General features: G+C 33.2%; 1 protein-coding gene across 2 annotated transcripts; it reads left to right on the top strand.

Annotated features, from left to right (window-relative positions):
* Positions 1-513: 513 nt before the first annotated feature.
* Positions 514-2746, top strand: LOC114368921 (heterogeneous nuclear ribonucleoprotein H3-like). Of its 2 annotated transcripts, none has more exons than XM_028326217.1 (2): positions 514-774; positions 1513-2746. In XM_028326217.1, the coding sequence occupies exons 1-2, from the start codon at positions 758-760 to the stop codon at positions 2288-2290; spliced, it is 795 nt and encodes a 264-aa protein (XP_028182018.1). In that variant the 5' UTR covers positions 514-757; the 3' UTR covers positions 2291-2746. The 2 variants fall into 2 exon arrangements, with proteins under 2 accessions (XP_028182018.1, XP_028182019.1); XM_028326218.1 differs by having other exon boundaries at positions 515-774; positions 1602-2746.
* The last annotated feature ends 9901 nt before the right edge of the window (positions 2747-12647 follow it).

Consider the following 12647-nt stretch of genomic DNA (forward strand, 5'->3'; position numbering starts at 1 on the left):
TTTCGTTTGGAAGCCATAAAAAAGAGAAGGAAAGGTCCCAAAGTATATGGTATGGGACCCACAAATTTTAAAATCACGAAGGGAAATGTGATACTATAAGAAAATACAAAAATATCTTATTTTTATATATTTTTTTATTAGAAATATTTATGTTAAATAGGAAATAATTTTGAAAGTACAGAAAAAAACACCCACACAACATTGCAGACTGACAGTGTTTGGTTGGACCCTTTCTTTTGGGTCAGGCTCATATTTTTGGTATCTTTTTTTTGGGTGAATATATTTTTGGTATCTCTCACTCAACTAAGTGATACAATAAAAGGGTATTTATATTCAGCAAAAAAATAAAAATAAAAGAGTATTTATTTTGACAAAAAAAGGAAGAAGCTGCATACATGTTTCCTAAAATACCCTTTCATCGAACGGTCAGGGATCCACACAGCAGAACAAATTCGTCATTGACCTCATATCCCAGCACTATATTCTCTAGTATTAACTATTAACCCGTCACGAGAAAGAAAAACATGAATAAATTCGAAGTCGAGTAAAGCAAGAAAAAAACGAAACGTTAAAACGGAAAAACGGGTGCGCAGTGTTCCACACCCACCCACGCAGAAGCAGAAGCGCGTGTAACCCTAATTAGGGTTTGGAAGCCGATTTGAGATTCACCTTTCGCGTAATCACAGCGCTGGATCCGTACCGTGTTCCTCCGTCTACGGAAGCGCCTTTTGCTCGGTCCTTCGCTGAACACGGAAGCATGTACGGTCCCCGAGGGTATGTCGACGCACCTTCATCTTTCTCCTTTATTCCTTTTTTCCCTTCAATTTTTTCTTTTCCCTTTTCGTAATTTTCTGGGGTTTGGTTTCTGTGTGGTGATGCTTATGATTAGAAATCGTGTGTCCGTCTAAATTCGTTTGAGATTAACATTTAATTAGGGTTGCGTGTAACAAATCGGGGTTGATTATTGTATGAATTTATGTTTATTTTTTTTTAAGTTTGTGTATTTGAATAATTTGTTTTGCTGAGAAAACATGGGGTATCTGTGAGCATGCCTAATTTTCTTTCAACCTTGTGACTAGGGTCTGTACTGTGTTGTTACGCACACCCATAAGCTTTTGCTTTATTTTTTATTCTTTAATTAATTAATCTTTTGAGTTATGTTAGTGAAGCATTAGGTATATTGCTCCACTATTTAATCTTGAGCTGCATCTTTTTTAATTTGTATGGCTTTTTTCGTTTTCTCTATTTGATTTGTTTATATATGTTCGGCTTAATGGATTGTGTCTTGGATAGAATTTTATATGGTTGTGGTTCATCTGTCATACTCTCTGTTGTTATAGGCGGTCTGGTTGATATTTTTTTTATATGTTGTTTGGTTGTGGGAGTTGTGATGAATATGATAGATTTATGAGAATAGGAATTAAAATTAAGTGTCAGGGAAAACAGGGTTGGGTTTGGCTTTATTAACGTATGTTGAGTGGGGGATTTTTTTTTGGGTATGGAAATTTGAAGGGCAATGTTGGGAAGCGGGGGGGTTTCAGACGGGTACGAGGTTGGCTCAAAGAGACAAAGAATGATGGAATCCAATCCATACTTCGCAGTGAGCAGCGGAACAGGCAACTTACCTTATGGATATGCTGGTGGCTTCCAGCCCCCTCCCTTTCCTGTGGTTCGTCTCAGGGGGCTTCCATTCAACTGCACTGACATTGACATCTTGAAGTTCTTTGCTGGACTGACCATTGTGGATGTGTTGCTGGTCAACAAGAGTGGACGGTTCTCGGGTGAGGCCTTTGTAGTCTTTGCAGGAGCAATGCAGGTTGAGTTTGCGTTGCAGAGAGATCGCCAGAACATGGGTCGCCGATATGTTGAAGTGTTCAGGTGTAAGAAGCAGGATTATTATAATGCTGTTGCTGGTGAGATCAATTACGAAGGAATATATGATAATGACTACCATGGTAGTAGCCCTCCACCCTCCCGGTTGAAGAGGTTCAATGATAAAGACCAAATGGAGTACACTGAAATATTGAAGATGCGCGGCCTTCCTTTCCAAGTGACAAAATCTCAAATTGTTGAATTCTTTAAAGATTTCAAGCTGATAGAAGATAGGGTACACATTGCGTGTCGTCCTGATGGGAAAGCTACTGGAGAGGCATATGTGGAGTTTGTTTCTGCTGAGGAGGCTAAGAGGGCAATGTCCAAGGATAAAATGACCATAGGATCAAGGTATGTGGAGCTGTTTCCTTCTACACCAGATGAAGCTAGACGGGCAGAGTCAAGATCAAGGCAGTAATCGTGGTATTTTACCTTGTTTTAGGTCTTTTACCTTGTTCCTTCTGGTGCTACTATAATGTTCTGAATTTTAGATTATGTACTTTATTTTTACTAGTTCGACTTGCTGTTATATTTGCATGTCTGAACTGGATGCATTAAATTAATTAATAGAAAGGGCCTTTGAATATATGGTTCGGTGCATGTGAGGAAGGATCCTATCAGTCAAGGCAGAGGCTTGTCTGGATTTTGATAGATAAAATTGTCACTGCCTTCATTGGGTACCTTGATAGTTGATACCAAGTGGAGATGAAATACTGAGATCCAACCCTTGACCAATGTAGTCACTGCTTCGTGGAAAGTTGGGGAAAAGGTCATGTCTCATGACAATAGTGTAGTCTAATCCCTTTCTATTTCGTCATTATTCAACTCCGTGGAAAGTTCGCTAACGAGGCAGCAGAACCTGCTTTATTTGCTTTATAGTCTTTAGTATGTTTGGGTTTCACGTTCGCATATATTAGACACGCATTAACTTCGTGTGTGTTTGAACGTATTGGTGTAAAATTGATTTCACAATTGATTTTGGTTTGGTTAAAATTGATTTTGAAGTTTTTTCCTTGATAGTTGAGCGAGAGATTTTCACTAGTCTTGTTACTATTACCTTGTAAGTCATGTGTGCTAGAAACACTCAAAAGGAACAGACCTATAGAAAGTGTTTGGTAAAAGTAAATAAATTTTGATATACTAATTTACTATGGTTATAACCCACGATATAAATATAATATGAATACTGAAACATGACAAATATTAAGGCGTAATTATAATATTATTATATATTATATGATAAAAATTTAAAATGTCAATAGAGAACTTATATTTTAAAAATAAGGATGAGTTATTTAAATGTAATAATAAAAGGTTATAGTTTATCTAGTTATTATTATAGTATTTCAATTTTTATTTATAAAGTTACAAAATACAGTTAGAAATACAAATTAGATTTTAAAAAAAAAGGTGAAGGACACACAATTGAGAGAGGACGCCAAATGATAGGGAGAAGAGAAATTGAAGAGATTAAGGAGCTGGAACGATGCCGGAGAGAACACAGTTCAAGAAGATTCAAGTTTTTTAAATCTGGATTAGTTTATTAGAATGTTAGTCTTATTAATAGAGAGAAGAGTGATTTTTTCCCCCTTCTCCCTTAACTATCTAGCATACCTTATATTTCCATAAGAAAATTTAATGAGAAAATAACAAGAAAAATAATGATAAACGAACAAGGAGCGATGAAGAGGCGATAGCCAGGATGCATTGAAGATGCTAAAATGTTAAACATAAGTTGAATATATTTTACTTTAATATTCGATTAAAATTTATTGATGTATAGTATTTGAGAGGCTTTAATTAATGCTTAGTTTCAACTTTCACATTTGGAAGGTGTATTCTTAAACCAAATCTTTCAGTATTTGTGTTCTCTATATTTTCCATATGTGGTCAATATAAAGTCTTCGCTCTTAGCTTTTCTTCCCTTTAAAACTTCATCGCGGGTGAGGGACTCTTGCACATAAAAACAATTTTTGGAGCATTGATTTAAAGGGTGGACGCCTGAATGAAGAGACAAAACACCAACAATTGGAGGACAATGTTGCAGCCATTGCAATGACAAAGTCACAAAGAGGAAACCCTTCATTATTTGACATACAAAGTGAGACTAAAAGAGATTAAGGCAGGTACGTCTTCAAGATAAGGCTAAGAGTCAGGTTAGAGCTAATGAAAAAGCATAGTTCTACTGCACTTGACACCTTAGAAATAATTTCAAATTTGTGTTTGACCCTGAACCCATACAGCTTTACTTCTAATTGTCAAGTTGTCGTTTTTGAATTTACTACACATTGTAGCTATTATTAATACCTAACACGACAATCTAAAGTATCTTTCTAATTGTCTTCTTTCACTTTCTTCCATTTTGGTATGCTTTAATTTTAGAATTTAGACTTAAAGACTTCTTTGTATTGACCTGGTGACAATCAGAATGGTAGTAAACTTCGAACAGATCTAATTAGAAAATATGGTAAAACCAGCAACTAGTTGGTGTTTCTGCCTTTCAAAAAAATAAATTGGTGTTGAACTTTATGAAAGCATTTCCTAATAGGACCTCCCCCAGGTAATGTGCAAAATGTAAAAGTATTAAAAATTTGAATTTAATTAGATTAATAAATAGTGTGAAGATTATTTTAAATTATAATTCAATCATAAATTGTTACATGTTTGAAAGCTGTTAACCTTTAAATTAATCACTTCCAAGGTCATATTTAAAATAATTTCTAATTATTTAGAAGTATAAAGATCTTTACATCGTTGCCATCACGGGTATATCAAAATTCAACTCTTTAATTTTTCATTACATTGTTTCTCTATTTACGGGAGAAATCTTGTAGGAGATAGTATTTGTCTCTTACTGATCTCTTTAATAATGGAGAATATATTTTTCTCTCTCATATATATATATTCAATAATCCAATTCCATTCCTTGGGTCCCTTCATCTTGTGGATATATATATATATATATATATATATATTCAATAAGTGCGTTTAGCTAAAAAGGCCTAGCTACCATTTCATAATAATTTCATAGTAGAAGATTTAGTAACGTGAGTGCTGCATTTGATGTGTTACTCCACTCCAGCTTTGACAAATAAAATTTCTCACAATTGCGGTCAAATTTTAGTCAAGTACTGCCTTGGTTTCCCCACTTTTGAATTTGTTTCTCAACCATAAAAATAGAGAGGGAAGACAAAATACTCTTCCACAAGTTAACAAATTTCTAGCTCTGGAACAATGCTAGAAAGTTCCCTTGTATAAACTTTTGCTAAAAAATCGTCTCTAATGTATGAACATCGTTGCTTCGTTTGGTTTGAAGTGTTTGTACTGCATGTCCTATGAGAATGATAACCTATCTATTCTATACAGTTGGAATGATAGGAGTATATATGTTATTTTTTTATAATATCTTTTTCATATATTATAGAAGTGTTGTGCGGTGGAAAGATTCCTGCTTAAGCGAGTCCTGAGTGGATGATGCTTTTTGGAGTCACTTGGGTAATCTCCTCAGGACAAAGTCGTTACTATTATTGGGAAATACTTGTTATTGTAAAATGTTAAAGTATTAAATAAACATTAAAATAATTCACATATCAATTTGTGGTCAAATTATTTTAAATTATTCAATTTAGTTTCCAAATTTTAAAAAGTTCATTTTGTTCTTCAAATTTTTAAAAATAAATTAATTTGATTTCCAAATTTTTAAAATGTTCAATTTGATCATCAAATTCTTAAAAATAAATCAATTTGGTCTTCAAATTTTTAAGAACTTAAGGATCGAATTGAATAATTTAAATAATTTGGAGATCAAATTACTTCATTTTAAAAAATTAGAGGAATAAATTGAATCTTTTAAAAGTTAGGGACAAAATTGATTTATTTTTAAGAATTTGAGGATTAAATTGGACTTTTTAAAAATTTAGGGATCAAATTGAATAATTTAGAGACTAAATTGATAATTAAGCCTTTATAATTTGGTACTAATGAAAGTTGAGTCTAACATAAGGGACTAATCTTTTATAACGTAATGAATAAATATTTTGTCGAAAGAAGTATCTATATTTAATTCTGAGTGTGCATAAAACAAAATTATCTTTTTGAAGGAGGAGGAGATTTGTAAGAAAAAATATATCAATTGTAATTGGTGAATCATGGGTGGCTCAAAATTTAACTTTATGACCCTTTAGTAGCCCATGCAAATAATATATATGAGAGAATTTTACATGGTAGAAATTGAACATAAATTTTGGGTTAAATTAATTATTCTCTCTCATATGAATGCAACTGTGCTTTGCAATGCTATATTAGTCCTAAGGGTTAAACAAAAGGTTTATTTAATTTGAGAAAATATTTTTCCAGTTTATTATTTTTAGAGAGGATTTGTGATGATTTCACTATTTCTAAAATTAAAAAATAAAGTGAAAATAAGATGGCATACTAAACATTGCTGTTATTATCTAAGAACATTTATGTTATTATTAATAACAAGAAATGAAAAATAGACATAGTTTTCTTAAACCGGACAGGTCTTAATGTCACTAGAGCAATCAATGCTTCGTGGAAGATGAATTTAGGGGAAGAGGCAGACTAAAATAACGAATAGCGTAGTGTTATGCTTTGAGCCACCACAAACTAACATGGCTTTGAATTGTATTAATATTTCAACAGGTCGCTTGTATGTGAAGAGTGATGTCTACGGATTTGGCGTAGTGCTTCTTGAAATACTGACAGGTATGCGGACATTTGGCAGAAAACAGCCAACAGGGCAGCAGAACCTAGTTGAATGGACCAAACCTCTTCTCTCTTCCAAAAAAAGTTGAAAACAATAATGGATGCTATGATACATAGTCAATATTCACCCAAGGCAGCGTTTCAAGCAGCACAACTTATTCTAAAATGCCTAGAACATGACCCCAAACAACGTCCTTCTATGGAAGAAGTGCTTGAGGGATTGAAAGCCATTGAAGCTATCCATGAAAAATCCAAGGAATCCAAAACCAGCAATTCTTATCAACTGCCTCGGGAGACAGTTGTGAGAGTATAAATAAATTTGTATACAAAAAAGACCACTAGAAAGTGAAATTGAATAGCAATATGGTCCATTGAATAGGGTGTTGGATCAGTCACTTAATAGATGTGTTTTTTTCCCTGTGTTGCTTCGAAGGAGAGAATTTTACCAGCCTTTTTACATGTATGATTTTTTTTCGAATTATTCACATTTTTTTATAAAGTGGAAAAATATTTTTTTTGTACCTGTAATAAGGGAACATAGTTTTGATACTAATATGTCACTTTTTTTTAAGACTTTTTTTTTCCATCAATTGAAAGTTGACCGACTCAAGTATATTTTTAATAATAGAATAATAAAGAGTCATGTGAGCGAGCATTGTTATGTACCATACAAGTTACTTTTTAATGTATATTTTTATACAAAGAAATTGAACACGATATTCAGACAACTTACTCAATTAAGACTCCCTTAGTATTTTTTTTAATAAATAAAACTAAGTGTTTGAACAACATCATAATATATAATATGTTGAATGATTCCAACTAAGTTGACACCACCAAACAAATTGATCTCAAGCAACAAACACTTAATTTATAGAAAAAAATGGGAAGAAAACAAAGGAGAACATAAATTAGGGGTCTGATGAGCATTTTTTGTTGACAGAGCCAAGTATCCAAGCTTGCTAGGAACCACGAGTCTGATGGCTTGGAACTGTCGGGGTCTGGGCAACCCCCGGGCAGTTCTTTCTCTGCGTGACCTTGTTTGATCTTTTATAGTCTTAGATTTTTTTTCCCCCGAAACTATTGTACTTTACAGTCGCATTGAAGAAATAAAATCATCTTTGAATTACGATTATTGTTTTTCTGTAAATTGTTCTGGCAGAAGCGACATTTTAGCCTTGATATGGAAGTAACCATTTGATTGTTTGCTCATAAACTACTCACAAAACTTCATCAACGTTGGGATCTCTGTGATTGGTAGCCCTAGTTGGCGCTTTACTAGTTATTGCGGCTATCTTTACAGAACTCGTCGGAGGGACTCTTGGAATTTTTTAAGAACCCTTTCGTGTGACAACACTCTCCCGTGGTGTATCATGGCTGACTTCAACGACCTACTCTCTCGTGATGAAAAGTAAGGTCTCAACCCTCACCCAAATTTTCTTATAACTGGATTTAGAAAAGCAATGCACGACTTTAATCTGGTTGATATCCCCTTGACTGCTTGTGCTTACACTTGGACAAAAAGGAAAGGTTCCCCCAACAAAATTCTTGAGAAGCTTGATCGTGCAATGACAACATCAACCTGGCTGGACAACTTCCCTAACTGTTGTCTCAAGAATCTCATTTGCTGCAGATCAAATCACTCTCCAATTCTGTTAAAGCTTAGCCGCCATACTCGAACTCGAAAAACCAAAAGATTTCATTTTGAAAACTCTTGGTTGGAAGAGGGACGTAAATGCTTGCAAAGTCTAGATGGAGACGTGCAGAGAGAGAGAGAGAGATGACCCTCCCTTAATTGCACGTTATTTAGAGTTGGAAAACCACCTAACTTCACTACTTGATCATGAAGAGCAGTTTTGGAAGCAAAAGGCCAAAGCATACTGGTTACATGATGGTGATTCCAAACACTAGCTACTTCCAAAAGACAACGAACGTGAGGAAAACGAGGAATTTGATGACGCAACTTCTTGACCAGAACACTTCTTGACCATAACACTGGAGACCCGCTCACACTCCTGAAGAGATATGCAATGTTGCTAGTTGTAATACCTCCACTGAATCACATTAGAATGAGAGAGATCCAGAAATTATGTAAATATGAGACTATGATTTAAAGAAATTAATTGATACTTCCTATATCAACAAGATGCATATACTTTTTGATAGTCTATCACTTAAAAACTCTACAGTTAAACGTGTTTGGATATAATTAGTTATGAGATGAGTGGACTTCTAGAAAATTTTTCAAAAAATGTGTAAATGAAGACAAAACACGTTGAAAAGTCTCTTGTTGATTTGTGGGAACAATCATTGATCTTGAAAGTAGTCGATGATGATTGTCAAGGTTTTGGAAAGGACTACATGCAAAGGATTCTGACCAACAAGAAATTGAGTAAAGTACCATTGTGTGAAGTGTCGTAATGCGTGAGTTGTCGATAAGTCAAAAATCAAGAATGTTACACTAGTCGTCACTTTACCACACTTTATACTGAATGAGACATTGTACCCATGCCACCATCTCGCACATTGAGAGGAAAATCGATGATGAAGACAATTCTTTTTTACTGGATGTTTTTGTTATTGACGAATTTAGGGCAACCTTCTCCCAGATGCATAATGACAAGTTTGCAGGTCTACATGGACTCAACCCAACAATTTACAAAAAATTATGGGATGTTCTTAGTGATGAAATTTTCTCAACAACAACAAAGTGGCTCAGCGAAGGTATTTTTATTAGGAATGAAAGAAATAAAAAATAGATGAAAAACAGTTTTAGGATTCACTCAATTCATTCATTCATCAAAGTATTACAAAGTTGATGTATTTATACAAAAATAGAAAATAACTAATTTGAGTAACCAACACTAACTTACTCAAATAACTTCTAGTAACTATAACTTGAATAACCAACTAACTTACTCAAATAACTTCTAGTAACTAACTAAATTAATTTTTTCTCTAATACCCTTGCAACTTGGAATGTGTTGAAAACACTTATAGCTTGGAGAATACAATACATCAACATTAAAGAAGAAAGAGAAAAGAAAAAAAATCTGAAAACATGAAATATAGCGAAATATGTCGAAAATACATCAGTCAAAATAAAAACTTCGAGAAATCTTCGATCGACTTCTACTGCTTCCAAGAGTCCAAAGCAAGCATCAAAGCTTGTTGGCAAAAACTTTGTTGACGAAGGACAAGAAATTGTAACCGACACACTCGAAGAGGTACCACAATGCGATGACATAAATGAGCACCGCAACCGCTCCACGCCAATTCATCCACAACACCACATCAACAACTAAGCCTTTGTCGAGAACACGATGAAAGGATGAGAAACTAAGGCAATGCCAAGATTGTTAGAAGAATGAAGAATGAGGGGGTTAGAATCATCAATGGCAGCCATGGCCATGAGAGAAAAAAAAGAATCAACCAGGCATCCGAAAGGTTTCCTTAAAAAACGATTCATAAGGGGGTGACTTACTCGATTATATAAGAACTTAATCATCAATGACATCCAGGGCCATGAGAGAAAAAAAAAAAGAACCAACCAGGCATCCGAAAGGTCCCCTTAAAAAATGATTCATAAGGGGGTGGCCTACCCAATTATATAAGAACTGAATCATCCTCGTGAACCACCCGATGTGAGACTCACAACACGCCCCCTCGAGTCAAGACTCAGCGCCACAAAGCGAGGGCTTGCAGCACTATCCACACCACCAAGCAGAACCATAAATAGCTTCAATAGGAAGCAAGTGACACGGAAGCAAAAACTTCTGATACCATATTAGGAATGAAAGAAATGAAAGATAGATGAAAAACAATTTTAGGATTCACTCAATTCATTCATTCATCAAAGTATTACAAAGTTGATGTATTTATACAAAAATAAAAAATAACTAACTTGAGTAACCAACACTAACTTACTCAAATAACTTCTAGTAACTAACTAAATTAATTTTATCTCTAATAAATTTTCCTCCAAATTTGAACAATACTGATGTTGTTTTAATACCAAATAAAGACAACCCCTCAACTATGCTTGATCTGGGCCCATCTCCTTGTGGAATGTCTTGTATAAAATTGTTTCCAAAGTCCTTGCAGGCTCAAGCCTATATTATCAAAATACATATCTTAGGAGCAATATGCTTTTATTGAAGGAAGATCCATATTAGATAATGTTTTGATTGCCATGGAAACAATACATCATATGAATTGTAAAACAAAAGGAAAAATGAAGAGCTTGCCTTAAAAATTAACATCAGCACAACGCTTAACAATGTAGAATGGAAATATTTGCTTGTTGTCTTCTTGAAATTGGGTTTTGACCATAAGTGGATTAGATGGATGGAGAATATCATGATTAATAGTGTTGTTGTGGACCTGATAAATCCTAAGAGAGGCCTTAGACAATGTGATCTTTCATAAATCCTAAGAGAGGCCTTAGGCAAGGTAATCTTCCATCACCTTATCTGCATGACTATTTCGTTTTATATTACATTCTAGAAGTCTTAAAGAGAGTAATATAGAATGCAAAACAAAGCCATGGGCACTTGAACCTATTGAATTTGATCAATAATCCAAACAAATTAAACTAAAAAGGAGAAAAATAGAGTGGAAGAAAAATGAAAAAAGTGTGGATCTCACTTTTTAATTTCCTCACTCATTGGGTGGAAATGTAACTGGGAGGGCGTCTAAATATCATTTTTATGGCAGTTTTATTTTTAGCAGTTAATTTACACCTTAACTATATTTATTTATTATAAATTTTAATTATATAAAAATAAATAATTTATCTTATACATTACACACCTTCTAGTTAATGATAATTTTGTTGCATAAAATAGTAGAAATGATGATCACACTGATGTATATTGGTTTTGTTCATTCATTGCATGGAACGAGGAAGGTGTTCGAAGGTGAGCTTAAGCCAACTTTCCTTACGCGGTGGTTGACTTTGTGAATTCAACTAATCGGTGTGAAACTTCCTCACCGTTGTAATGGTGGCAGAATGAAAAGTCAAAGATGGGTATATAATCTTTCTCTCCAAAAAAAAAAAAAAAATATAAGGACTCTCTTTATATATCTATATATGTTTTTTTTACACCCTACCCACCAATTAAAGGGTGGACATAATTAGGAGGGGACCGTTCTCGACTAATGTCTCACACAGAGATTAACTATATGGACAGATTTTTAAGGTTATGTCCCAATCTCTCCCCTCCCACCCAAAAAAACAATGACTTCTATTTTCTATTTATTTTATTTATCATTTTTCATCTATCAAACAATTTTTGTGGTAAGAAATGAGAACTATAAACATAAATCATAAATATTAATTGAATGATCAAGATTAAAATTAAGATAATTACACATAATTTTTTAAAATAATTATATGATTACTAAATAACTTTTAATATTGATCATTCATATATGATTATATGATATGATTTATATTCTTATATACGTATTGTTAGGATTGATTTAACATATTCTTAGACCTAAGAAGAATTTTGAGGTGAAATTTTTTTAAAACTAATAAAAGTAACGTAAATTAAAGGCCTTACAAGAAGTAAAATTTTATTTTCTCGAGTAGGATTCAAACCACATTTTCCAAGGAAAAAACACACTTTTGGTTACTTGATAAAAGTTATAAATATTAATATTAATTTTTTTTTCGGGGGCTTAAAGTAAGAATTTGGACTGTCTTATGCTTAGTTGATCTTGTATATCATATAAAAATAACTTTCTTATGTGATAAATAATAATGATGAATCTCAAACTTTAAATTAAAATAAAAAGATAAAATTAAAAAAATTTCATTCTCACTTAAAAAATCTTATTAATACATCTCTCTCTATATAATTGCAAACGACTTAATTATGAATTCATTTAATAAATTTTATATAATAAAAATTTGTCTCATTTTTTTAAAAAAATCATATTATTATAAACTAAAAATTACCTGTAAGAGTCATAACGCCATGTTTACAAGTTCATACAAGTTATGAAAAAAATTTCTTATACGTCTCTTATTAATTAAGTAC

The sequence above is a fragment of the Glycine soja genome, chromosome 9, assembly GCF_004193775.1.
Source record: "Glycine soja cultivar W05 chromosome 9, ASM419377v2, whole genome shotgun sequence".
In the NCBI taxonomy this organism is placed as follows: domain Eukaryota; kingdom Viridiplantae; phylum Streptophyta; class Magnoliopsida; order Fabales; family Fabaceae; genus Glycine; species Glycine soja.